At 41.6% G+C, this 27,213-nt stretch overlaps 2 protein-coding genes and 1 long non-coding RNA gene across 6 annotated transcripts in view; 2 read left to right on the forward strand and 1 right to left on the reverse strand.

The window, feature by feature from the left end:
• The first annotated feature begins 679 nt into the window (after window positions 1-679).
• Window positions 680-22,303, forward strand: ARHGDIB (Rho GDP dissociation inhibitor beta). 2 transcript variants are annotated; one of them, XM_003405672.4, is made up of 6 exons: window positions 680-804; window positions 12,421-12,604; window positions 13,489-13,572; window positions 15,728-15,804; window positions 19,310-19,373; window positions 21,460-22,303. In XM_003405672.4, the coding sequence occupies exons 2-6, from the start codon at window positions 12,427-12,429 to the stop codon at window positions 21,657-21,659; spliced, it is 603 nt and encodes a 200-aa protein (XP_003405720.2). In that variant the 5' UTR covers window positions 680-804; window positions 12,421-12,426; the 3' UTR covers window positions 21,660-22,303. The 2 variants fall into 2 exon arrangements, with proteins under 2 accessions (XP_003405720.2, XP_023410385.2); XM_023554617.2 differs by lacking the exon at window positions 680-804 and adding an exon at window positions 979-1,134.
• The window catches only part of LOC135231229 (uncharacterized), a 45,735-nt gene continuing 40,251 nt past the window's right edge, over window positions 21,730-27,213 (reverse strand). The window contains exon 2 of the long non-coding RNA XR_010321889.1: window positions 21,730-26,320. This is a non-coding gene — a long non-coding RNA (uncharacterized LOC135231229). The remainder of the gene's footprint in view (window positions 26,321-27,213) is intronic.
• ERP27 (endoplasmic reticulum protein 27) overlaps window positions 22,414-27,213 on the forward strand; it is a 35,838-nt gene continuing 31,038 nt past the window's right edge. For 2 of the 3 annotated variants that reach the window (XM_064284545.1, XM_023554599.2), the window contains exons 1-2: window positions 23,583-23,933; window positions 25,897-26,034. In XM_064284545.1, the coding sequence (XP_064140615.1) occupies window positions 23,583-23,933; window positions 25,897-26,034 (489 nt within the window). Of the gene's footprint in view, window positions 23,462-23,582; window positions 23,934-25,896; window positions 26,035-27,213 lie in introns of those variants that run through there. The other variant, XM_003405671.3, reaches the window with a different exon arrangement.

Genomic DNA, 27,213 nt, shown 5'->3' on the forward strand with positions numbered 1-27,213 from the left:
AAAAAAATACTGCCATTGAGTTGATTCCAACTCATAGCAACCGTATATCTTGATAGTCACAAAACTCCAAAAATCTGTTTGAGGACACATTTTAAAATTTAGGATCGAGTATATACAGTTAATATTCATAATTTCTTAGCACTCTGTATTCCCTGCCAGCAAACTTTCAGCGTATCTCGTTGATAAAGAAGCCGGCAACGACTCAATGGAAACAGAAGTGAGAAATACAAAGTAGCCTGCATGAATTGGTTGCTACTGATTTTCAGGCTACTTTTGGAAACCCTGGTGATGTAGTGGTTAAGAGTTTGGCTGCTAACCAAAAGGCTGGCAGTTCAAATCCACCAGCCATTCCTTGAAAGCCCTAGGGGGCAGTTCTACCCTGTCCTATAGGGTCGCTGTGAGTTGGGATTGACTCCACGGTAATGGGTTTAGTTTTTTGGTTTGCCTCAATAAGCTTATGCAATGGAATGACTTGATTTTTAGATATATTCGCACAATTATTCATAATACTCCTGCTATCTGCCCCGTGCCCTTGCATGCACAGTTATGCGTCTCCACATTCACATGAGCGGTCATGCTCCCACATGTGCCATTAATTGACAAGAATGCTGCTGGGAGTTGGCTGATCAGGAGATATGCAGTGCAAAGGAACAGGATTTGAGATGGTCCAGGGTTTCCTCTTCAAGTAGGTTTAAAACTTTTTTTTCCCCCTCACTAACTTCCTTCCTGTTCTAACTGCCAGTACTCAGAAGTCAGAGTTGAGAGACAGAGAGGCACCCCGGACAGAGACGTGAACCACTGAATGTAAGTTGAAATACCTCCGGGTCGGGGAGGCTGCAGATGGGCATAAAGCAAAGTAGGGAATCTCTGAACCAGGCTAGAGACCCTGGATTTCTTTTTTTTTTTTTAGGGTGTGGTGGGCAGTAAAGTTTATGATAAGAAAGTGCTAAAGAGGCTGGTGGAACAGTTCTGCACAGAAGGGGAAGTCAGAGCAGGAATGGCAGCAATGACTCAGGGGAGACAGCTCAGCAAGGGAGGGGAGAGCATGCACTGCAGTCTAGGAGATGGGATGACTATGGAGAGGAGCTATGAGGATAACTACCTGGGAGTGCACCTGGAGGGGTTTCCTACAAGGTAGGAGCAGGCATTTGGCCAAGCTCAGAAGCAAAAAGACTATAGATCCATACTGATATGGAACATGTTGGTGGACGGCGGGTTGGGGCTGGGGTGGAGATGTGTGGTTTCCTGTTTTTAAGTAGACTGGTTGAAAAAAGTTAAAAAAAAAAAAAAAAAAGATTCAAAGCTGTCAAACATTAAACTGTTTTTCACTAAAGAATTTTCTGGTGATACAAGAGAAGGGCAAAATGAAAGCTTCCTTTAGAGTACAATGAGATTTAGCGATCAAGGGGGAAATACGGTAGAACACATTATTTACTCATTAGTTGTACAAAGATGGAATTTCTGCCACTAACAAAAACTGTGTATTAAATTCCTGCAGTGAACTTGGCAGAAAGATAATTGCTGTTGTTGCCAAAGGGTCTCTTTTTACCTCTAAAAGAACTGAAACCAAACACAGAAGACACCAACTAGCTTATTAAAGAGACAGGTACTAAAAAAATCCAAGTGGTCTCAGCTAGAACAACTGGTCAGTGGGCCTTTAAAATGTCATGGTCTGAATTTAGCCAATGAAAGGTCAACACCCACCAACAGGAGAAGAATTTTAAGTATGATCTGAAGAACCTTCTTTACTTTTAGAGGACATCTCAGTCAGCATGTTTGATAAACACAGTCTATGATTAAACTCTAGACCTAGGGTCACTTGAGGCATGGATCTAATAAGCCTCAGGCAGTTCTTCCATTCAAGGAGGGGGAAGGCAGAGGACTCTCACGCGGAGGTCCCCATACTCATCCCTTTACATATAGACCAAGAGTCACTGAAATCAGGGTTAGCATATTGCATCCTTACTGCAGGAATGATCAAGAAAGGAAAATCAAGAGATCAATGTTAACCTGAAAGTCCCTGGGTGGCACAAACAATTAAACTTTTGACCATTAACCAAAAGTTTGACAGTTCAAACCCACCAAGAGGTGGTAGATGGGGCTAGAAATCTGCTTCCAAAAGGTCACAACCTTGAAAACCCTATTGAGCTGTTCTATTCTGTGCACAAAGTGTCCCCATGAGTCAGAATGGCAACTGGTGGGCAGGCGTCATTAATCCTTTCCATTGTTTTGTTTTGTTAAATGTATAAGAAAATTCCCCTCCCAAACCCAAATACAGCATAAGCTCACTGTCTTAGTTATCTAGTAACAGAAATATCATAAGTGGGCTTTAACACAGAGAAATTTATTTACTCTCAAATTAGGGGGCTAGAAGTTCAAATTCAGGGTGCCAGCTCTAGGGGAAGCCTTTCTCTGTCGGCGCTGGAGGAGAAGGTCCTTGTCTCTTTGAGCTTCTGCTCCTGGGTGGTCTTCATGTGGCTTGGCATCTCTCATCCCCCATCTCTGCTTGGATTGCTTTGTTTAATCTCTGTTATATCTCAAAATTGACTCAAGGCATACCCTAAACTAATCCTGTCTCATTAGCATAACAAAAACAGCATATTCCCAAATGGAATTATAACCACAGGCATAGAGGTTAGAATTTATAATACATAATTTTGGAGGACACAATTCAAACCATAACACTCAGTAACAAGATCACCTAAGTCTTTTATGAGATGGGAGGGGTTCTTAGAGAAAAGCAGTGAATTCTCCATCCATGTGCACAAATCAAATACATGCAGAATAATCATGCTAATGGCCCAAAAAAAAACTGGTGTGAGAATGTGGCCCCTCATTGTTTTGAGGGCATAAATGCGTCCCCCACCAAATATGTCCCGAGCAACGTGAAGGCTCTGTTTTCAGCAGAAGCTCAGCACAGCAGTTGTTCTGAGGGAAAGGTGAGGGCCGGAGCCAATGCATAGATGCACACTATATTGCAAGCTTCAGCTAGCAAGAAGAGAGAAGCCTGGTGAGTCAAGTTAAGCAAACTGGGAAAGAGAACCAACATATGTTGAGTGCCTTGATGTGTCAGGCCTGGTATAAGAAACTTTTCAACTTTAATCCTGAGAAGATGGGAGGAGGACATTAAGGTTTAGAAGTTTTAAATGACATGATTGAAGTCACATATTGGTATCAAAAAAAAAAAAAAAAGATATGGTACAGTGGTTAAGCTCTTGGCTGCTAAACAAAAGGTGGGAAGTTCGAGTCCACTAGCTGCTCTGCTGGAGAAAAGACCTGGTGGTCTTCTGTCATGAAGATTTCTGCCCAGGAAACTCTATGGGACAGTTCTTCTCTGTCATATGGGGTTGCTATGGGTCAGAATCGACTTGACAGCACACAACAACAGTTAGTTACAACATCTCAGTGCAGCATTTTAGGAAATGTGCCATGGAAATTTGCTTCAGTTTCACATTCTGAGTGTTTCTGTTCTTGGGTCAATAGTACTGCTGCCTGGGTTTCTGTATTAGAGTCAACACTGGCATACCCAGAGATGGGTCTCTTGTTGCTCCTGAAACCAACAACATTCATCCATTCAATAAGCACTTACTGAATGACTACGTGCTGTGTTACACTCTTTGGTTTCCACAGTCAGAGCCAAAAAACTCGCTTGGGCTTTCTTATAGAGTCTGATGTTCTAAACACAAAAGAATATAAAAATTACTTTTGTCTTCCATTTGTGCTTTATTTCAAACTTCTGTGAATGTATTCAGTTATACAGTATATTTTTGCCTAAAAGTGGCCTTGCTAATGTACAGTTTTCCTTGAAGTTTATTTAAAATAATATTTGATAAAGTATTCAGCACAGTGACTTCACATGGTAGGCACTCTGGGAAGTTGAATGGACAGTTACTTGGCTTCTAGCAATTTGCACCATTCTCTGAATTGATGACATGATTTAATTTTTATTGTAATTAACATGATACTCTCCTGTCAGTCACTGGTTTGGGTCTTTGGATCCAGTTTTGAAGTCTGAATGTTCTTCATGGGGCCAATATAGTAGGACAGAGGACTTCCTTAGTAGAGAGCAGCCCTGAGGATCTTGGGGAATACAAGTTGCTCCATGTTGCTAGAGAATACTGAGAAACCAGGAGAGATTCCAGGACCAAGGAGGCTTAACTAACGGATAAATTTAGAATTCCCAAATAAGCCAGTCATCGGGCAGGCAGCGAAACAGACCCAGAACCTTGACTAGCTCTGAAATGTCACAGTCTTCCAGAGATGGCTCAAACTGTCCATAACCTGCACTAGACCTGCATCCCCAGATTTGGGGAAAGAAGAATCTATCCTGGTCAACAGAGAGTAGATGACGAGGAGGAGGAACAATACTGACGCTTAAACAAATTCTTCTCTGATGGAATTTCCCTACTCCTGGTACTTCCGCATCTCTCTCTTTCTCTCTTTCTCTCTCTCTTTCTCTCTCTCTCTCTCTCCCTCTCCTCTCTCCCTCCCTTTTTCTACTCTTCCTCCTCTGCCTCATACTCATTGCCTGTGTGTCTAGGTGCATGATCTAGCAGGTCCAGCTTTGGGACATCAGCTAAGTCTCCACAGTATTTTTGCTCCAGAGCCAGAGGGAATTGTCTCCATTAGCTGTGTCAGTGTCTACTGTCATTTCCCATAATTCACCCCTGGCTTCAATTAGGAAAGGGAGCAATAAATAGTTTCTAAAATTTTTTTTTAAGAAATGTAATATATTCCCATTTTAAGGTTGTTTCTGTCTGTAAACAATCCTTGCAATTCCCAGAACTTCTTGTCTCTTCCGTACTCCCCAAAGAAACAAAATCTATTTTTGAGGAGGAAGAAGTCGATCCAGGGGAAAGCATTGGTGCCGAGAAGGCATCGGTCACCCAGGTTCACTGAGGCTATGAACACAACACAGACAGCATTAGGGCAGGGAAGGCAGAAAAGGAGGGGAACAAATACTTATTGAACATCTACTCTTGGCCAGCATAGTCCTAGCACTTATCCTATGTTTTCTTCAAGCCCAAAAAGAACAATTATTAACTTGCTTCAGTCCTGTAATATGTCAGTTGCAGAGTCAGGTTTGAATCCCTGGTCTGTCTGATTTCAAAGCCCATGTTCTGTCAAATATGAAGGTCACCTTTCTCTGAATTAGCCAGAAGGTTTGTTTCATCTAAACTCAGGAGTTCCCCCCTTTCCTTGACCTCGGCTCATTTGGAACTGCATTCATGAACAAGGAAGGTATGCTTTATCCTGAAATTGGTACAAATCCTTAAATCTTGCAAATTTCACTGAATCTGTAGTCGAAAACACTGGTTTGTGATAAGTCCTATACATGCCATGACAAATCCTCCTAATTTAACTTGGCCTTTAAAATTGAGTCTTAGTACATCTAAGGTTTGACATTGTTTTGGTGAATAGTCAACATAGGAGTGTGAGGGTTTCACTGTGAAAATTCATCTGTGTGGGCAAAGGGAAGCAGAAAATAGAGATAACTGCAGCAGTAAACACATAAAAAAAAAAAGTTTTGATGTGCTTTAGGGCCTGACAGGTACAGGGTCCATATTAAGCTCCAGTTTAGAATTGCTAATTCTCCTCTCACTTTGCCTGGTGTAGAGAAAACCCAAGTCAAAAAGAAAAAAAAAAAAAAATCACTCTTTGTGGCAGAGTAGGTAAGCAGCAGAGGAAGGTGAGAAAAGCCCAACCAAAAGGGCCTGCGCTGATGGCTGGGTTCTTCCCCACCTCACCTCCACTTCCTCTTTTCTTTTCTCATTCACAGACTTTTTTTTAATTAGGGACAATTAGTCTTTGGGTAGGAGTCCCTGGGTGGCATAAACGGTTAAGCACTCAAAGGCTGGCCAAAAAGTTGGCAGTTCGAACCCACCCAGAGGCACCTCAGAAGACAGGCCTGGTGATCTGCTTCTGAAAGTTTACAGCCTTGCAAACCGTTATGGAGCAGTTCCACTCTGCATGCATGGGGTCACCGTGGGTTGGAATCGACTTGACGGCAGTTAACAACAGTCTTTGGACAGCATAATAGTTAAACACTCAACTACTAACTGAAAGGTTAGCAGTCCGAACCTACCCTGAGGTACCTCAGAAAAAAGTCCTGATGATCTGCTTCTAAAAGGTCACAGCCATGAAAATCCTATGGAATGTAGTTCTGCTATAACACGCATGGGGTTGCCATGAATCAGAATCGACTCAACAGCAACTGGGGGGGTAAAAATCTGAATTAAGAAGGAGCGTTGGAGATCTTCTAATACAAGGACCTCATTTTGCGGAGGAGGAAACTGGGGCCCAGAGAGGTTAAGCAACTTGCGCAAGGTGACACAGTTGGGGTACTGTTGCACCGAAACCCTCTTGTATGCCTCTCTCCTGCTTTGCTAAATCTGTCTCTGCAAAGCCTGCAGAGAAGCATTTGCTTCTGCCTGTGTTCCCCCAGTGGAGTCCCAGGATGGTTAATGAGCTCTATAATGTCACTATTTCTTCTTAATAAAGACGACTGAAGTAACAGAGCATGGTGTCTACAAGCTTAGGCTTTGAAGCCAGACAAACTGGACTCAGACATTAATCTGTCCCTTATACCATGTGTCTTCTTGGGCAAATTACTTAACCTGAGCTTTAGTTTTCTGATTTGAAAAGATTATGACTATAATGCCCATCTCATAAGGTCATTGTGAGGAATCAATGAGCTAATCCTCATCAAAGCACTTAGTACTACGTGCTATAATTATTATCAATAATAAAATTTGTTGTTCTTTAGATAATAGGATTGAAAAATAGTCTCTAGAGTTCCCATAAAATTCCTATTCTCGCTTCAGCAAGCATCCATGAAGTGGGAGCATAAAAAAGAGAAAACTGAATAACTGCTCAGGATGTTTTCAGTTAAATACACACACTCATAGAGTTTGGAGACTCACTGTCAAGCTATATAAACCACTCGTGGCTAGGCTTTTGAGAGAGCCTGAGGTTATGTAGAGATAAATTGTGAAATTAAAAATGCAGCATCTTTGGGGAATTTACATAAATTTTGAATAATAAAACACAAAGAGAAATAGTCTCTTACATAAAAAATAAACCATCTGCCGTCTAGTCAACTCCAACGCATGGCAAGCCTATGTGGTGTCAGAGTCGAATTGTGCTCCATAGGATTTTCAGTGGCTGATTTTTTGGAAATAAGATCACCAGGTCTTTCTTCCAAGGCACCTCTGGGTAGACTTGAGCTTCCAACCTTTTCTAGCAGTGGAACTCGTTAATCATTTGCACCGTCCAGGGACTCCATTGTGTTATATACACAGCTGAACTAAGTAAGATAACCAAATGTCTGGCAACTTAGCTGACACAAGACTGCAGGAGAAATATACAGTTAGAGATCTTAGAAAAGGATACATTTTAGACACAGTCTGCTCTAATCTCCTCCCTTACCTACGATGAGGAAAGAATGATCCATAGGGGTTGAAAGATTTTCTAGTTAGTGGCAAACCCAGAATGACAACCCATGAGTTCTGATTCCTAGTTGGGTGAAGAGATAAATAACCAAAATAAAATAAATTGACCACAAGATTCTCCTCCTAAAAAGCCGCTCACTGCACACCTTTGCCCCACTGCCAGGCTTTGTGGTCACGCTCCCTCAGGTACAGATGTTACCTGATATCTCTCCTACTTCTACTTATCAAACATTTGGGTTTGATGGACAGGATCCTTTGTTTCAGGCTAAATTGTGTCACAGATCTAGCCAGGCCTCAGGGAGCAGCAAGCTTCCTCTTTAACATGCAACTCTCTGCTTCATGTTTCAGGAAGTTACAGTTTCTAGGTCATGTTCTTAAGCTGGAAACACAACAGAGTCTATGAAGGACTTCAGGGACCCATGAACCCTTGGGGCTGTATGTGAAATTCACGGGCTTGTTCATTTTTTCCTTGGGAAAAGGACCGTAGCTTTTAACAGATTTTAAAAGGGACTTTAACCCCCAAAAAGGTTAAGAACCATCAGTTAAACAAGCTGGGCCTTTTTAGTATGGTGAAATCACCCAGCATCTAGCCCCCTTTTGCATTGTTCAGATTAAGTTAACCATCAGTATGTGAGAAAGCATAGTGTCTTGTACATTGTAGGTGCTGACCAAATAATTTGTGAACTTAATTTTGTTTTAAAAAGGCCTTTCCCTAGGGATGGCTTTTCCAGTCCTCTATTGCTTTATAATTCGTATTATTACATTTTCACCTTTTTCTAATCATCTTTCCACAGTGAGCTGGGATTGGGTCATCTCGCCTGGTATCTCTTTTTCTTATACTATAATTAAACCAAGAGAATTTAATGTGGTGCTGAATTTCCTCCTCTTGACTGAAATAATTTCATATAGCAATCACACATTATTCTCTGCTTTTCTATGTATTTGAATAAATTTGTGCTTCATTGTGTCTGTGTCATGGATTCAATTATGTCCCCCAGAAAATGTGTGTATCAATTTGGCTGGGCCATGATTGCTAGTATTGTGTGGTGGTTCTCCATTTTGTGATTGTAATTTTATGTTAAAGAGGATTAGGGTGGGCTTGTAACAACCTTACTAAGGTCACATTCCTGATCCAATGTAAAGACAGTTTCTCTGGGGTGTGCCCTGCACCACCTTTTATCTTACAAGAGATAAAAGGAAAGGGAAGCAAGCAAAGACCCCATACCACCAAGAAAGCAGCGCTGGGAGCAGAGCAGGTCCTTCGGACCTGCAGTTTCTTCGCTGAAATGCTCCCAGGCCAAGGGAAGACGATGACAAGGACCTTCTTTCAGAGTTGACGGAAAGAAAGCCTTCCCCTGGAGCCGGCACCCTGAATTTGTGAGATAATAAACCTCTCTCGTTAAAGCCATCCACTTGTGGTATTTCTATTATAGCAGCACTGGATAACCAAGACCGTCTGTTTGCAATGAATCAAGGAAATTTAGAATTGACATAAATCTTCAGATTTATCACTGAGAAGACCAAGACCTAGTTGACAGATTGACTTGCCAATGGTTACACCCAGGCAAATTCTGTCCTAGGCCAAGTAGATCTCTTCCCCACCCCACCCTGGCCCTTTCTCTCTTATCAGAATTAAAATTATGTGCTGCAGAATCACAGTTTCCTATAGGTTATTGAATTCATCCTGAGTTAGTGACTGGATGTGATGTCATCATCTGGTGGCCAGGCTTCAAACAGGTGACTTATTTTAACCAAGCGATAGATTCCAGAAAGGCCTGTCCATGGGGGCTAGATGCCCTCATGTGTAGATAACCTTCTTGATGCTCTGTCTGCAGGTGTGTTACGTGGCTTCCCCTTTGTGTATCTGGTCAGGCTCCTGGATAACACCAGATGATTATTCTCATTTGGTTTGCTCTTAACTTGCCCTTAATGGTTGTCCTTAAACTACTCACAACTTACAACATCCACCTACTGCATCCTTCTTTTTTTTTTTTTTCCATTCAGTTCATTCACTTGGCCAAGAGGTGTTTGGAATGTGAGTTGGATAAGTCTCTGTGTTTATTGTGTTGTTCTCTAGAGGCTCAGCTTTGAATGGTGGTGGTTCTGCAGCTGAGGCAAGAGCTGCCATAGGAACAATCCTACATGTTTCCTTCCTGTACAGAAAGTGGACCTGGGCACTGCAATGCTGTTTTCAGAGTTGGGCAAGGCTCATAGTGTTTGGCTTATTATTTAGCTGGAAGAGGACTGATTAGCCAGGGATATCTTTTTATTTTTTATGGTTCTCTTCAAGTTGCCCTTGTTTGGCTTCACTTCCAAATTATTTCTATTCCTATTACCACTGTTAACATTGCAACTCCAAACCGCAAGTTGATTCTGGCCAGAGATAGCTTCACTCATAGAATGCTTTATAGAGGTTTCCGGAGTCACTCAGGAAGAGATGTGACAGATACTGCCTGATATTTGTATCACTTAGGAACAATGAAAGCTTTGCCCACAGGCAGGAAAAGAGTTACACTGGCAGTAGAATGAGAGAAATCATAAAATGATCTTCTTGCCCAAGTCCTTCATTGCTTCCCGAAGTATCTCCATTCTTACCATCCACTGTGCCTGAAATTCTTCCAGTAGAAATGTCTTCTTCTGGTTAGGACACTGCATCTCAACCAGCTGTGTGAACTTGGACAATTTTCTCAGTGAAAAAATGAGGGATTGCAATATATCATTTGGAAACCCTGGTGGCATAGTGGTTAAGTGCTACAGCTGCTAACCAAGAGGTCGGCAGTTCAAATCTGCCAGGCGCTCCTTGGAGACTATGGGGCAGTTCTACTCTGTCCTATAGGGTCGCTGTGAGTCGGAATTTACTCGACGGCAGTGGGTTTGGTTTTTGGGTTTTAAGGTTCATTTCAAGGACCCCTGATGTTGCAGTAGTTAAGCACTCCACTACTAACCTAAATGTCAACAGTTCAAACCCACCGGCAACTCTTTGGGAGAAAAGATGTGGTAGTCTGCTTCCATAAAGATTACAGCCTTGGAAACCCTGTGGGGCAATTCTATTCTGTCCTATAGGGTTGCTAGGAGTCAGGATCAACTCCACGGCAACAGGTTGGTTTTCGTGTTTTTAAGGTTCATTTCATCTCTGAAAAGCTCTGACTATACATGCCCTGAGAGGAATAATTCATGAATCTATTATTCAGTCATTAACACTTTAGTGTGGATGATTTTACTAGATTTTCCCTTAATATTTTCACACAGAACAAGTAAATGTAGATGATGATGGAAGAAAGCTGACTCAAAGGAATGACCATGTGGAATCTTGGAACATAAGGTCATTAGAAGCCTGGGGAAAGGAGGGAAGTACCAAAAGAGAAGTGGGTCCAGAAAGAGGAGATAGAAGAGTACTAAACTTCTAACTCACAATTTTGTCTAGAGTGAAGAATTTAAAGGGTCCTTTATTATTATTATTATTTTGGGAGCTGTGGTGGCATAGCAGTTAAGAGCTTGGCTGCTAATGAAAAAGTCAGAAGCTCAAATCCGCCAGTTGCTCCTTGGTAACCCTATGGGGCAGTTCTACTCTTTCCTATAGGGTCACTATGAGTCGGAATTGATTTGATGGCAATGAGTTTGGTTTTTTTTTTTTTGTCATATCAAAAGAATAGAAGATCTTTAGGTATGTGTTGTTGTTGTCAGGTGCTGTTGAGTCAGCTCTGACTCATAGGCACCCCATAAACAACAGAATGAAACACTGCCCAGTCCTGTGCCATCCTCACAATTTTTGCTATGTTTGAGCCCACTGTTCTACCACTGTGTCAATTCATCTCATCAAGAGTCTTCCTATTTTTTGCTGATCCTCTGCTTTACCAAGCATGAAGTTCTTCATCAGGGACTGGTCCCTCCTGATAACATGTCCAAAGTACGTGAAATGAAGTCTCGCCATTCTCTCTTCTAAGGAGCATTTTGGCTATACTTCTTCCAAGACAGATTGGTTCACCCATCTGGCAGTCTGTGGTTTATTTAATATTCTTCACCAGAACCATAATTCAAAGGCATCAATTCTTCTTCAGTTTCCTTATTCATTGTCCAGCTTTTGCATGCATATCAGGTAATTGAATATACCATGGCTTGAATCACTCCAAATAAATCAAGCAATGAACACTTTAGTGCCTGAACTATGCTAAGTGTTACGAGGGATTCAAAGAGAAACATATAATTTACTACCTGCCTTTAAGGAGTTATTAGCAAAGTTGGATGTGGACCATTCTGACATCTTATTCAGGTATCATCCAAATCTATTGCCGTCGAGTTGTTTCCGACTCATAGTGACCCTATAGGACAGAGTAGAACTGCCCCATAGAGTTTCCAAGGAGCATCTGGTGAATTCGAACTGCTGACCTTTTAGTTAGCAGGTGTAGCACTTAACCATTACACTACCAGGATTTCCTCAGGTATCATAGAGGTCTACAATTTCTCATGAGTTCAGGGAAAGATTCAATTAATGGGAAGAAGCAAACCATTCCTTTGGCAGGTACTTTGCTTTTCTCTTTAAACCATCATACTGTAATTGTACGTGCTCAGAACTTTGACATTAGCAAGACTGGCTGGATTCCAAAGATTTCTATAACTCTTTGAATGGGAGCTATTTGTTCATTGTTCAGGAGCTGCTTGTGCTATGTTTCTTCACTTGTGCTATACTATTCACAACTTAGTTATTTCTTTTTTGTCAGTTTTACTCAGTGAATAGGAGATACTCGGCACAGTGCAGGAAATTCAGGCAGGTCAGATAAATGATTGAAATACATTATACTCTCATTTCATGAAAAAGTAGTGAGGTTGAATTAGGGAAAATCTCCCAGAAAATCACTGAAGATTATGAAACTTCGCTAAACCAAGGATAGTGATAACAGCAATTCCACAAACATCTTTCACGTCCGCTGGCTTTTGGCTAATGGACTATTTTCTTCTCTGTCTGAAATAGATCAAGATGACTGAAAAGGACCCAGACGCACACCTGGAGGAAGATGTTGATGAGCTGGACAGCAAGCTCAATTACAAGCCCCCACCTCAGAAGTCCCTGAAAGAGCTACAAGAGATGGACAAAGATGACGAAAGTCTAGCCAAGTACAAGAAAACACTCCTGGGGGATGGTCCTGTGGTAGCAGGTATGTGTGTATTGGAAACAGGAGACAGTAGAGGGCCACAAAGGAAGCATAAGTTTCAGCCATTCAGGAACGGGTCCAAAGGAAAGGGTACCAACTTTCCCCGGTGTTAAGGAGACAGATACAATCCACATATGCTGAATAAAGTTCCCAACTGTATAATTAAGTCTCCTTTGTAGATAAGGTACAGGTTAGCATTGAAATAGCCAGATATAACACATAGAGAGAATTTACAAAGAATTCTGGACTGACACTTATAATTGTAGTCCCCTCTCCCCAAAATCGCTCACATTCTCTCTCTTTCGTTTCCTCACTCCTTCACGGGCCATTCAATTCATTCACATACATGATGGCAGAGCAAGGCATGCCCCCAAGATGTGAATGGATTGTGCCCACATAGCAGCGTACCTCACCTATAGCCACTCAGGAAATATTTGCTGTTGATAATTAACATAGATCAACAAGTGCCTGAGACCAAGTGGCATCTCTATAATTCATAAGGCCATCATTACCAAACATGTTGAATTAATCACATTCCTTTCTGTTTCAAAGGAGCCTTGGTGGCACAATGGTTAAGTGCTTGGCTGCTAACTGAAAGGTATCCACTTCAAACCCACTAGCCATTCTATGAGAGAAAGGACCTGGCAATCTGCTCCCATAAAGATTACAGCCTAGGAAACCCTAAGGGGCAGTTCTACACTGACCTATAGGGTCGCTATGAGTTGGAATTGACTCAATGGCACATAACAACAATGTTTCTGCTTCTATTACAGATAGAGATGTCACTTTTCTTTTTTATATATTCTTTCTCTCCTTCTTAAAACACATATACACACACTACAGATGTGTCTATACCCTGTGGTTACATTTCCTTTTGAATCCTGCAGACCCAGCAGCCCCCAATGTTACGGTCACCCGGCTAACCCTGGTGTGTGATAGTGCCCCAGAACCAATCACCATGGACCTCACCGGTAAGTGGGCATATCTGCTCTGTTCAGTTGGGCCTGATGATATTGTAGTGAACACTTGGTCTCTATGCCCTGTCCCAGCAGAAGGAAACTCTGGTAAGGTGAATCCTAGTAGTATATATGCTGGTACCAGTTGACAAATCATTCCTCTCGGAGTACACTGTACTTTACCATGCTTAATGAAGAGCCCCACTTCTGTTTTTATTTAACTGAAGAGGGTACAGGGGTAAGCATTTGATGTATTTACTTCTATGATATTTACTTCAGATTTTTGATATACACATGATAGCAGAAGAATTCCTGTTCATGTAAAAAGGCTACTGATGAAAATATTAAGAAGCAAGCAGTATGCTCCTGGGATTCTAATGTTTATATATTGTTCTTATATCAGTCACAGAACTTACCTAAAGACAAGTAGCAATCTAAGACCTCCTGAATATCACTAGAAATTCTACTGTTAGATCTTTATTTTTTTTTTAACTTAAAGTTCTAATTCTTGTTATATAAGAAACTTCCCCCACTGAAAGTGTACAAATTAGAATGTTTTTATTCATTTTCACCTTATTGTGACAAAAGTTCAAATCCTTTCCTGAGCTTTAGGTCTTGAGGAGATGGAAAAAAATTGGGAAGATGGAAATTATGGGGTATATGGGTATCTGAGAGAGAATGAAAAACTGGGCACAGAACAAAGAGGCTGGGGATCTTCAAAGGCATCTACCCAGCTCCTGTAGAGAAAAAAAAAAAAAAGTTTGTTACCAGATTGAAATACTGAACTCTTGTGAGACAGAGCAAAGTAGAACTCTGGAACAGTCAGCTTAGCATGTGAGGTAGTTCCCCTCTCATTGGACACATCCACTCCTTACCTTATATAGGCTTTTTTATCAGAGGGAGGAAATCAGAGGCTGAGAAGACACACTTCCTGTTCAACTGAAATCATCAGAGCAGACGCAGCGCACAAATTCAACTACCCCATATTCTAACATCTCTCCAGGAGAGAAACTCTCTCACTTACCAGGACTCAGACCTCTTCCTGTGTGAAGTTGTGTAAGGGTACCAGGTGCAACTGTCAGTTTTCAAGATAAGGTCCAAATCTGCACTAAGGGAAGTCTGTTTTGTTCAGAAAAGCCAGATAATTTTATGGAGAAAACTTAGTCTCTGTCCCCTGTCCCAGCAGAAAGAAACCCAAATTGCTTTCTTGTCACACACACACAAAAAAAAAGCTAGTGAGGTAAATCTTAGATGCATATATGCTGGTACCAGCTGTGCAGGGGAACTTGAAACCCTCAGAAAAAATCTTTGTGCTAAAGGAAGGTGTTAAATTAGAGTCAAAATTCACTTCAAAGAAAGTACCATGCACTCAGCTATGCAAAACACACACACACACACACACACACACGATGCCAAATTATACAGGATCACATTGAGAGACAAACAGAGAGTGATTACCACCCTAAAAAGTGTACAGGCATCAGGGACAGCTCTAGGTTTTATGGAGCCTGAAGGTTTTATAATTTGAGTGAACTTCCTTAAGAAAAATAATACTAAATTACAAATACAAATTTAAAAAAATAAGCATGAAAATGAATATTTACTTATAATGATAAAAGGAATCAAAATAATTTTTAAAAGCTAGAAGATACCACAAATACCACCAGATCCAGCAAAACCAATGCCTGGCACTCCTGTGTAGTTTTCCTATGTTTCTTTTGTGAGGACAAGGGGTGGCACATTCTTTAATCACTTCTTGGCCTGACCAAAAATATGTAACAGAGAAAACAGAAAGATAATCTAGACTTTCCTATAGTATGGTTGATTGAAGCTCATTTTTTTTTTTTAATTATTGACAATTAGAAAGCGTTCTTTCATCTTCATAACTTATTACTGATAATGTCTTGTATATTTTTCAGGATTGTCATGAAATTTAATTTAAAAAAACTATGGCATTCCTTTCATAGCTGAGCTGTAAGGAAGGCTCCAGCTTGAAGCATTTGAAGTTTGTGTGTGTTCAGGGACTAATCTCAAGCGCTTCGAATTGAGGATCACAGGGACCATGCTGCTCAGACAGGCCCTGTAAGGCGTCCTGGAGCTTATGCTTCGTTAGTCTCCCTGCGTATCTGCTTCTGAGGAGAATTAACTCTTTCTAAATCCACTTCTACAGGGGATCTTGAAGCCCTCAAAAAAGAAAACTTTGTGCTAAAAGAAGGCGTTGAATATAAAGTCAAAATTCACTTCAAAGTAAGTATCTTGCCCTGTGTTTGCCTTTATAAAGTATAACTCTTTTCCTATAATTACAGACTAAATTTGCATTATCATATCAGCATGCTTTTTTGTCCCATCCTCCACCCTCCCACATCCCGGCTCCAGGGTGTCTTCTCTCAAACTCTGAGCTCCACCTCTTGCAGAACCACCTTGTTCATGCCTTTTACCACCCAGGACCCTACCCTTGGACTCTACATGGACCACTTAAGCCAATGGGATCCCTGTCCCTGTGAACTACTAATACTCATATCCAGGCAGCACCCACTGCTTTGTATTGCACCATTTGTATCATTTCTCCCTTGTACAGCCCAAACTCCTTAAGGCAGGGAGAGATTATACAACCTTCTTTCCAATATTTCACACAGAACCTTGCAAATGGACAATACTTCGTTTCAACTGTATGTTGAAAAACGCACAAGCGAATGAAGCAATTAATTGGGGAGGAAAAATAGAAAAGATAGGGCCTTAGCTTTACTCCTTCAATGATTGTATAGATGCAGGGGCTGTGGTCTTTGGTAAATAACTGGAAATTACAATTATAGTTGTGGAGCAGTGACCAAGTAAGAGCAAAACTAGATAGGAAATTAACTGGCACCTAATTACTTACAATGAATAGGCACATGAGCAGCCAAAATCAAAGAGAAAGAAAACCTTGACTTGGAAAATAAAAGAAGTTAGCAATGCACCGTTTGCTCTTAATTACTTGTGTTTGCCTTGGTTACCCCTCAGTCCCACTTGGCCATACTCTCCAGAAGTCTGGGCTACAGACCCCACCTACCTTTTCTATATGTACACTGGGCCCTCCTTTCCCCTGGGTACAGGTTTTGGTTCGGTGTCCACGGACAATTGTTTCCCACCACATACAAATACGCCTCAAAATAATATCATTCTGGAACTACTTGTTGATGCCTGCCCTGGTGGCATAGAGATTAAGAACTTAGGCTGCTAACCAAAAGGTTGGCAGTTCAAATCTACCAGCCACTCCTTGGAAACCCTATGGGACAGTTCTACTCTGTCCTATGAGTCGGAATCAACTTGAAGGCAACAGATTTTATTTTGGTTTGCTGCCTACTAGGCACTGTGCTATATACAGTTGACCTACTTGTTTCCTGCCATATTATGTATTGCTGAAGCACCTCAGGTTTGGTAAGGCATTGTGTCCCAATATACCTAGAATGGGTTACATATCAGGCCAGTTATTAATCATGAATGCTACTGCATTAATTTGTCAATTTAGTAAGCTGGTTGTTATCAAGTAAAACGTGACAGGTAATTTGTGATTATGAATGCGAAGAGAAAGAAAGCTGTGAAACATGGGCTTCCGTTATGAGAGGGAAAGCTGGGGCAGAAGGCGGTAGTATGTGACCGGGGCATCAGGGTTACACATTCAGGTATTGGGGAGGAAGGCAAAGAGGTGGGCATTCAAGTCCCATCTACTTCAGAGGTTTTGGCCTTATTTCTAACAGGAGAAAGACCACTCTCTCTATGGGCAACCCATATCAAGTTGACCCACCCTGTGACCTGACCCAGCAAGGAGCGATAGAAGAAATGTCAGAACAAAAATGGAAACTAATTGAAAAGCTTTTTAAATCTTTACTGACATCTCAAAAAAATGCCCCAGAAAGTTGACATTTATAGCACCAGCAACATGTCCTAAAATCCTCTCTCTTTATGTCACTCTCATTGCTTCTGGCATTCTCTCTCTCCCAAGGAACTTCACAGCACTCTCTCCAAAAACCTGGCCTGGGATGGTTGCTTTGTTTTCTTCCCCTTTTTCTTCTGCCTCTCAAGGAAACATAGCTTTGTTCACCTTCCCAGTTCTTATTTCATGCATATCTTTAAGGCTTCTTCCTCCTGGGGTGGAAGAGAAATCAGGGAAAGAGTAGCAAGCCAACGAAAAGAATACTATGAATATATATCCTTTTCTTTTTTAATTCATCCCAAATGTGTTTATACTAAACAGACCTCCTATTGAATAGTAGAAAAATGGGAGGCTCTTTGTTTTGAAGTCCTTATTGCCACCCCATTACAATACTTGTTCATAGGTCTTTTTTTCCTTCAGGCTACTTCTCCCACTAGGCCCAAGGGACCAGCCTTGGGATTTCTAAAATGATACATTCATTTTCTCTATTCTTAGAAACTACATCCGAAAGTCAAAGTAATTAGAAAGTTTGGTCTTCATTTTATCACAGTTGCTTCAATGAAGCTGTTTTCATTCTGTCTGCTTTTAATAAGCTTGTATTACAGATTTCACTAAGTAGCAGTCTAGAATCTAAGCTAGCAGTGTTCACTGCTCTCCTGCCTTGTTACCAACAGAACAAAGTATAGCACTAATAACCCTTTGCCATCGAGTGGATTCCAACTCATAGCGACCTTATAGCACTAATAGACTGGTTTAATTATTCTGTCAAAAAAAAAAGGAGGGGCTAAAGACAGTTATTGTTAGGGAGAAATTACTGGAAGATTATTTAATTCTTCATATTGGTGAACAGTTAACCAAGTCCTCCAGCTAATGATACAATATTCACTTTAATTTGTTTGAAGAGACATGACCACTGTATAAAATTAACAGAAAGCTCAGTTCAAACTCAGGTAAAATGAATCATAGAAAAACAAAGTGTTTGGGATGTTTACATTTTCATTCTGTTCTACTAAGTTTTCTTTCAAAGGCTTGAGAAAGAGGCAGGATCTCACACAACGCCTGAAAAAGACAGGCATCCAAAGTACTTGCCAGACAAAGGTGGATTTCAACCATTATTTTTATGTGGGGAAGGATATGTTCATGGAGCCCACCTCCTCACTTCGAGACTCCAATCTACTCTGCAGGCACAAACTTCTAGGGTTGATTTTCCATTACAGCTTTTCTACTTGGTGTTTGCTTTTCATATGCTAGGTGGATCATTTCCCAGGTTATGGTTTTCAGATATTTGCGTAACATTTTCCATTGGTACCATTGTAAACTTTCCTAAGACAAGGACAGTCTCCTGGCCAGTAATATGGGGGAGGCAAAGTCAAGACCATTCCAAAAAGGAGAAAGACTATGAGGAGTATTGAGAAAAGGTTTTAATTAACCACCACCCATTCCCCAAAATAATAAAAATTACAGTATCCTATTATTAAAACCAAATTGGCCACATTGAGGTCTTGTGACCTCCTCTCTGTAATCTTTGCTCTACCACCACACTAAATGATTGTAAAACTCGTTGCCGTTGAGTCGATTCTGACTCACACAGCAACCCTAAAGGACAGTAGAACTGCCACATAGGGTTTCCAAGCAGCTCCTGGTGGATTTGAACTGCCGACCTTTATGGTTAGCAGCCGTAGCTCTTAACCACTACTCCACCAGGGTTTCCAAATGATTATAGGAACATTTATTCTGAACTAAATCTTCAGTCCTTTCAACCTCAGAGAAGACCCAGCAAGGCGGGATCAGCACAGAAGGCGAGGAAACCTCAATTACCTGCACCCTTCTCTCCTACAGGTGAACAAGGATATTGTGTCAGGCCTGAAATATGTTCAGCACACCTACCGGAGTGGGATGAAAGGTAAGGGACCCGATACTTGCACTGTCCCAAACTCTGTTTCTCAGTAATACTTAAACTTCTGGTTATTAACAATTTATAGACCCATATAAGAATCTGATCAAAGCTTTGGACCCCCAACCAAGGAAAGGGCACATATACACCTTTGATCTAGATGTTAATGGAGAGATGCAAGGCCAGCATTCAGGAGACCTAGTTTAGACTCGGGTCAGCTGCTAACCTTAGGCATTTAGCTTCTGGAATTCAGTTTTATTGCTCATAAAGAGGAAGAGTAACCAAGATAAATTTAAATGACATAAAAACATAAAAATATTTTCAAAAGTTAAAGAGCAATTTATAGGTATCAAACCTAAGAGTCAGAGAAATCCAAGACAGGGAAGACCTGTCCAGTGGTATGTGTGTTAAGGGTGGCAGTTTAGAGCAGTGCTAAATTTCTTACCAAAGATATAGAAAGAATTACTTGCCCTAGGAATGAGAAAAGCTGTCTAATTGAAACAAACGTAATGACATTGTTTAATTTGCAGTTGTTCTCTACAAGTAGCACCTAACTGTACATGCCAGGGGAACCTGGCTTCAGTTTTCTTCCATTAGCATAAGCAGGGAGAACTGAGAGGTGGGAAGGCAATGGGAGTGTTTTTACACTTCCCTTTTACCTGAGAGGCTCCCCCACATTGTAAAACAGTAATGCATTGGCAAGTTCTACCCAATTAATAAACAAAGGATAGGGGAAAAACTGTCTGATAATTTTGTATAACATAGACAGCCACTCCAGTACTTAAATGTCAGAGAAGATTGTCGGCCTGAAAGATCTTAATTGGCCTTCCCAGTATTTAGTCTCATGGAAAAATGGTTTAATCTCCTATTTTCCTTTGACCACAGAGATACATTGCCTTTCTTAGGAAAGAGTATGATGACATGTCTATAGCTTTTCCTTCAAACTTATTAATAACATATTAAGGCCACCTATACACTACCCGGAAACCCTGGTGGCGTAGTGGTTAAGTGCTACGGCTGCTAACCAAAAGGTAGGCAGTTTGAATCTGCCAGGCGCTCCTTGGAAACTGTATGGGGCGTTCTACTCTGTCCTAGAGGGTCGCTATGAGTCGGAATCGGCTCGATGGCACTGGGTTTGGTTTTTTGGTTTATGCACTACCTACCTCCCTCTGTTTATACTTGCCATTACCACACTATTCTTAATATATATCCTAGTTACTCATTTATAAATAAATTTGGTTGGCTACTTTTACCATTTGTCCCAGTTCTTCATCCATTTTTTTTTCTTTTACCAGCTTATTGATTTTCCCCTTCCATCCAACTAATCCCTCCATTAATTCTGCCCATCCTGATTGTCAGCTGTTACTTTATCTCTCCTCACTGATTTGTACATAAAAAGATAGTTTCCTAGATAGAAGATCCTTAAAGTTCATTATACAGAGATTGAGATCAAGACCCTTTTTGGTTATGTAACTTAGGTAGATGCAGAGATGAACCCAGAACTCAGGTCTCAACTGATTTTGATTTTTTTTTTTAATGATATAATCTGTCCAAAAAAAAAAAAAAACAGTTGCCATCGAGTCAGCTCCAACTCATGGCGGCCCTATGTGTATCAGATAGAACTGTGCCTATAGAGTTGCAATAGCTGATTTTTTTCCCAGAAGTAGATTGCCAGGGTTTTCTTCCTAGGCACCTTTGGATGAATTCAAACTACCAACCTTTAGGTTAGCAGCCAAGCACATAACCATTTTACACCGCTAACCTGTATAAAAAGAGCCAAGATCCCCACTGATCTAGGACATTGAGTCCTCAGTTTTCTTGGTACTCGAAATCAGCTGTGGTGCTTTTTTAAAACACTGATTTTTGGTGCCCACAGCAGATTACTGAACCATACCGGGAACAGGGAAAAGTAAACTATTATTAAAAGGTGCCACAATTAAAAAAAAGTACTCTAAGTAAATCTGATGTTTAGTCAGCTTTGGAAATACTGCCCTTGGCTTTGATCACTATAAGCTGAACTCCAAATTCTCCCATTGAAACTGTTTCTTTCTCCTCTATCAGACTCTTGCCCTAATGAACTTTTTTTTCTTCGTAGTGGATAAGGCATCATTTATGGTTGGCAGCTACGGGCCTCGACCTGAGGAGTATGAGTTCCTGACTCCCACAGAGGAGGCTCCGAAGGGCCTGCTGGCCCGGGGTACTTACCACACCAAGTCCTTCTTCACCGATGATGACAAGCACAACCACCTTACCTGGGAGTGGAACCTGTCCATTAAGAAGGACTGGACAGAATGAGAGCACCTGCCCATCCCTTTCCCTATGCCTTCCCCCAGAAAGATCCTTTCAGCAGTGTTCATCCCTCATCCCTCCTCATGGTTCACAGCTGGGCCCTTTCCCAATGCTCCCCTTATTATCTTATTGAAGCATCTTATCCCACACCACCTCACAAAGCACTCCCTAGCACAAGAGGCTTAAAACCCAGGCTTAAACCCTGCCCAAAGTTCTCCATCTCAGTACACATTTAATGTTCTCCTTTCTTAATCCCATTAGAGCAACTAAAACCAAAAAATCAAACCCAGTGCCACTGAGTCAATTCTGACTCATAGTGACCCTATAGGACAGAGCAGAACTACCCCATGGGGTTTCCAAGGAGCACCTGGTGGATTCAAACTCTCCACGTTTTTTTGGTTAGCGGCTGTGGCACTTAACCACTACACCACCAGGGTTTCCATTCGAGCAACTAGAGGCCAGGAAATGGACAAACTCACTAACAACCCTTTTGCCTTAGGTTCCAGCGGCTCCTTCCCATCCCTGCATTCTTTTGTGGTTGCTGCTGGCTCAAGGAAGGTCCCTAATCATGTTCTCTGTCAGTCAGGGCTCTTCTTTTGTGGGAGACACTGTAAACAGCACAAGACAGTAAGAATAAAACAATAAGTATATATTCTGACTGAGACCCTCATTTCTCTGCTCTCTGCCTTCAAACATGGTAACTGGATGGTTCACATTCATGAGTCCCCTAGAGGGGTTGAGAGTGGGGGAAACACAGTAGAAGAGGGAGTTTCATTGTTGAGAACATATCAGTCCCCCTTTCCAGTGCAATGGGCAGTGAGCATTCAGGATATGAATGGCGGAAAATCTCATTTTCTTTTTTTTTCAGTGTTATCATGGAGAGGTTTCTCCTAAGTTTGAAACCTATAAATTCCACTACCTACAGGGAATCTTGTCTTAGATTTTCCACATGCACCTGTGGGCCAAATCACATATTGTCTCTCTCCTGCTTCAGACTTCTCAGTAGGTTCCCTTAACCTACAAAATGAAGTTGAAGCTCCTATGCTTAGCATACAAGGCCTGCTGTGATCTGGCCCCAGGGTGCCTTTCTGGTACCTTTCACCGTTCCCTTCCTTTTTGTAATGCTGAATCACGTAGAATTCTCTCACAGGTTACATTGGCATCTCTAAGCTTTGGCTAGGCTCTTCACGTAAAACTCCCTTCCACCTTTTGTTGCCTGGAAAAATCTTATTTCCCTGGAACTCTGCTTGGGTATCCCCTGTAGGAAGAAAGCGTTCACTAAACCCCACAATTCTCCTAAATGCATTTTGTCCGTTGTCTCATAGCACTCTATGAGCTTCTGTATTTTTTACGTCTTTACATTTTATAATTACATAATCTGTTTGTTTGTCTGCCTCTTCCACTAAAAATCTACGCTGGGAGAGGCTATATCAGATCATAGTTATCTTAGTATCCCTAGTGCTTAGGTCAATACTTGGCATATGATACTGAAAAGGTTTCCATTTAAATGAGCTGGCTCGACTTTCATATGGTTGGTTATATCCTGAGGCCCTGTCACTGAACTTGGTCTTTTATCTCAGAAGTTGAAGTTTCCCCTAGAGTCAGCTGCAAAGTTCCCAGAGCACGAACAACATCAAGGCCAATTAACTACAGAGTGGCTGCCCCGAGTCCCAAACACAAAGTCCAGGGCTTGAGGAAGGAGCAGGAGAAGGACATGGAGGCTGCCCAGTCCACTTGCCTGTTTCTCTTATTTCTCCTCACCTGTGGGCTGCCTCCAAAAGTTGCTGCAGAAGTTCAGGAATCCTCAGGTAAGAGAAAATAGCAGTTGGGTGACCACTGGGTGAGAGTGCTGTTAGGAGAAGCGGGGAGGGGAGGAAGATGGCAGTACTCTGGACATTTTTGCTCCCAAACTAGAAAATATTCCAGGAAATGCTAAATAAAGACCTACATTGCCTAGTGGAAAGGAGGGAAGACTGGAATTACCCTTCAGAGACAGGCGAACCTCCATACGTTAGCAAAACACAAAAGCATGGAGGGATAGCTGCACCCTTAGAAACTGATCTCCTTGGCCTTAGGATGGGGGAGAAAGGCACTGGCTCCTCATTACTTAGACCTGTTTCTTTTCCCCTCAGCACTCTGGTACCTTCTGCTTCTCCTTCACTCTTTTTTCTCTCTCTAGATGGCCCCAGTGCTTCCCAAGAGCCTGCGTGGCTCACAGATGTCCCAGCTGCTGAGGAATTCATCGCTGCTGCTGAGGTGGCCATCATAGGCTTCTTCCAGGTTTGTCCAGATGCCCCACTTGCTAGTCCCTCAAACAGCTAGAATGTTCTATCTCAAGGGAGCATTGACAGTCACTTGCTGACCAGATGGTGCCTCATTAGAAGCAGCTGGGCAAAGGTACATTAGCACAGAGCCGCTTTTGGCTTGCCAATGAAGTCCTCTCTATTTAAGGACATTCTCAGTTTCTGGATTGTCTTTTTTGTACTTTCTTCAAGACCTCTGAGGCTGATACTTGAGGCTCCTCATCTATGGATTTTTTTGAAGCTTAAATCAGTATCTGGATATGCCAGGGTGAGCCAACTTTTATCATTCAGGCAACACTTCTCATGGTGTGCCAAAGCCTCTCAAGCATTAGCCAGCAGTCTCCTGCCAAATAGGTTGTCCCTTTTTCTTTTTGCTTGCTCTGAAATGTTGAAAAAGGATGACATTTTATATATTGAAGGTACTATCCTCCATCTCCCAGACTGGCTGCACGGTTAATAAGGGCAACTATGAAGACAGAGTGTCATTTCCTCATATTCTGCTTTCCCTTATGGTAGCATCTGGCAGTCCTTCTCTCAGCTGATCAAGCCCATATTCCCTCATTGAAGTCCTTGTCTGTTTCTATTCATTAATTCCAGCTCACCATCCGCCATTGATTCTGTGTACACAGCTGGAAATAGCTGCTTTGAGATGCAAGTTGGGTAGGGAGACTGGGAGCACATTTTTCAGTGATGAGCCATCTGAGCCATAGACAAAACAACCACCCTCTGAAAGGCAAGAAGGTGTGATAGGACGAGTCTGCAATAATTTAAATAGCCACCAGATGCCATCATTTGATCCGTGAACAATTCCATTTGAAAGAACAGAATAAAAAAAAAAAAAAAGGAAGCCTTGATTAACAATTGTTCATAGCCTCAAACGAACTCCACACACTCCTTGCTTTTAGATGAGCAAGGAAGCCTGCTTCACCTTGGACACAAGACTTTTTAACAGTTTTCAAGGAGTCAGTTCCGACACCTGGCAACCCCATACGTGTCAGAGTAGAACTGTGTTCCACAGGGTTTTCGCTGGCTGATTTTTTGGAAGCAGAGAGCCAGGCCTTTCATCTGAGGCACCTCTGGATGGACTCAAATATTCAAGCTTTTGGTTAGCAGCTGAGCACATTAACTATTTGCACAACTCAGGGACTCTGATGCAAGGCTAGCCATCTTCTTTCCTCTTGGCATATCTTCTGCTTCAGCCCAGAGAGATGTCAGGAAAGAATATGTTCCCTCCCACTTATTGCCTACAGCTGTGGGCAAAGTTCCTGTTACAGCAGGGACAATGATGCCCAGCTCCTCCATAAGGACTGAAATCACCATGCAAAAGTGGATTCCCTGCTCCTTCTGACAAGCCTGGGTTGTTGAGTCTGGGCAATGGGTGAACAGTATGTCCATGGATGATCCCTCAGATTTATGTACAGTAGAAAAAAAAGAGACTATTCCTGCACATCCCAAACAAACCCTTGTTAATAAGACTTTAAGCTTCCATTTCTTCATTTTGTTTATCCTTCCTTTTATGGCCCTTTTTGACAGCCCCTGTTTCTTATTTTTGCATTTCTTCATTCCACTACAACTTGCTCCCCAAAAATCTGCCACCTTAGGCACATCAGTGACAGTGCAGTCCAATTCTCCAGGCCTCTTGACTTTGAGGTCCCTCTCAGCTACTGGTGAACTGCAAGTTCTATGGTAAACTCAGACAGGAGTCCCAGGCTTGGCCGCTATTTTGGTACTTATATATTAATTCACACAGCCTGGAAAATTCAGGAATGCCACTGCAAATTTAGCCTGCAATAGAGATGTAAGTGTTGTTTCACTGAACACCAAATCAAGTCTGTGCTTTCTGGTATGAGCGAGCACATTTCTCTCCCCTATTCTGTTTCTGTTTGTGTCTCTCCCCTCCACAACAACCTCTGTGCTTTTATTTTTTCTCTGGTTTTTAGAATCTGGAAATACCAGCAGTGTCTGTATTTCGCAGCATGGTGCAGAAATTCCAAGATGTGTCATTTGGAATCAGCACCAGTTCTGAGGTTCTGACCCACTACAACATTACCGGAAACACCATTTCCCTCTTCCGTCTGGTAAGATGGGTGGCCATCTTGAGCTTTCTCCCGGTTTTCCCTTAGGTTGTGGAATCACAAATGAGAGACTGAAAAAAACTCTGTCTCTGACACCAATGATAATGCCAAACTCAAGGATATTGTTGACAAGGATGATGATTCAACTCATGCTTCCCACACAGGTGCTTTAAGGAAGTGGAGAGACAGTTGGACTCACAGGAGATGGGGTTTGAGGCAATGCTTTGTCACTGCCCAGTCATGTGGCTTTGGGCAGGCTGCTTGACATTTTTCGCTTCAATTCTTTCATCTATAAAATAAAACAGGTGATACCATTTATAAGGTCATTTTCAGCTCTAAAATTTTATACCCTTCTTAACTTTGGAAGTCGATTTACATGTAGCAAACATCTGTTAAACAACAGCTGCATGCATTATGCACGTTACTAACAGTAAAGACAAGTTAAATATATGCTCCACTTTCCCAGATCTTAAAATATAGTTGTTGTTGTTAGTTGCTGCTGAGTTGGCTCTGACTCATGGTGACCTTATGTCTAACTGTAAACCTACAAAGAACATCACTATGATAAGGAGCAAAGGATAGAAGCAGCATGGGAATTCTGAAATAAAAGAAACTATGAAGGCGACAACTGAACTGAACTGGGATTTAAGGAATAAATACGATTTAGACACAGTGCAGGAGAATTCATAGCTAAGATGGGGGAAAAATAAAATAGAATTTAATAAGGAAACAATGATCAGGCCAGTTTGACTGGATCCCAGGGTACATATTGGGGAAAATTATAATAACACAGGGAAACTTGATTGGAACCATATCGTGGAGAAGTTAGAATACCAGCTTAATAGGTTTGCCCTTAATTTGGTTGGCACTAGAAGTCCCTAAACACTTTAGATCAGAGGAGTAACATGAACAGGAATATGGTTTAGCGAGGTTATTTTGGCACCAATGGGCTGGATGGATTGTTAGGTAAAAAGACAAGAAGTAGAGAGAACTTTTGTTAGGAGGGAAAAATAGGCCACGTGGGAAATACTAAAGGTAGCAGTAGAAGTCAGAAGAAAGGCAGGACCCCCAACAATTAGATATCAACATTATGGAAAGGAGGCAAAGTTTAAAGCCAGGATGTCCAGAAAGAGTGAGGCCATTTACAGAAAAAGAGATTTCTGATGCTTTAGTTATTTGTTG

Source organism: Loxodonta africana, chromosome 4, assembly GCF_030014295.1.
Source record: "Loxodonta africana isolate mLoxAfr1 chromosome 4, mLoxAfr1.hap2, whole genome shotgun sequence".
Lineage (NCBI taxonomy): Eukaryota > Metazoa > Chordata > Mammalia > Proboscidea > Elephantidae > Loxodonta > Loxodonta africana.

Bases quoted from the DNA above. Each gene is read 5' to 3' on its own strand.
- ARHGDIB (XM_003405672.4), top strand. From the start codon at position 12,427: ATGACTGAAAAGGACCCAGACGCACACCTGGAGGAAGATGTTGATGAG. The intron at 15,805-19,309 runs GTAAGTATCTTG...TCTCTCCTACAG, and splicing joins AAGTCAAAATTCACTTCAAA to GTGAACAAGGATATTGTGTC. The intron at 19,374-21,459 runs GTAAGGGACCCG...TTTTCTTCGTAG, and splicing joins CTACCGGAGTGGGATGAAAG to TGGATAAGGCATCATTTATG.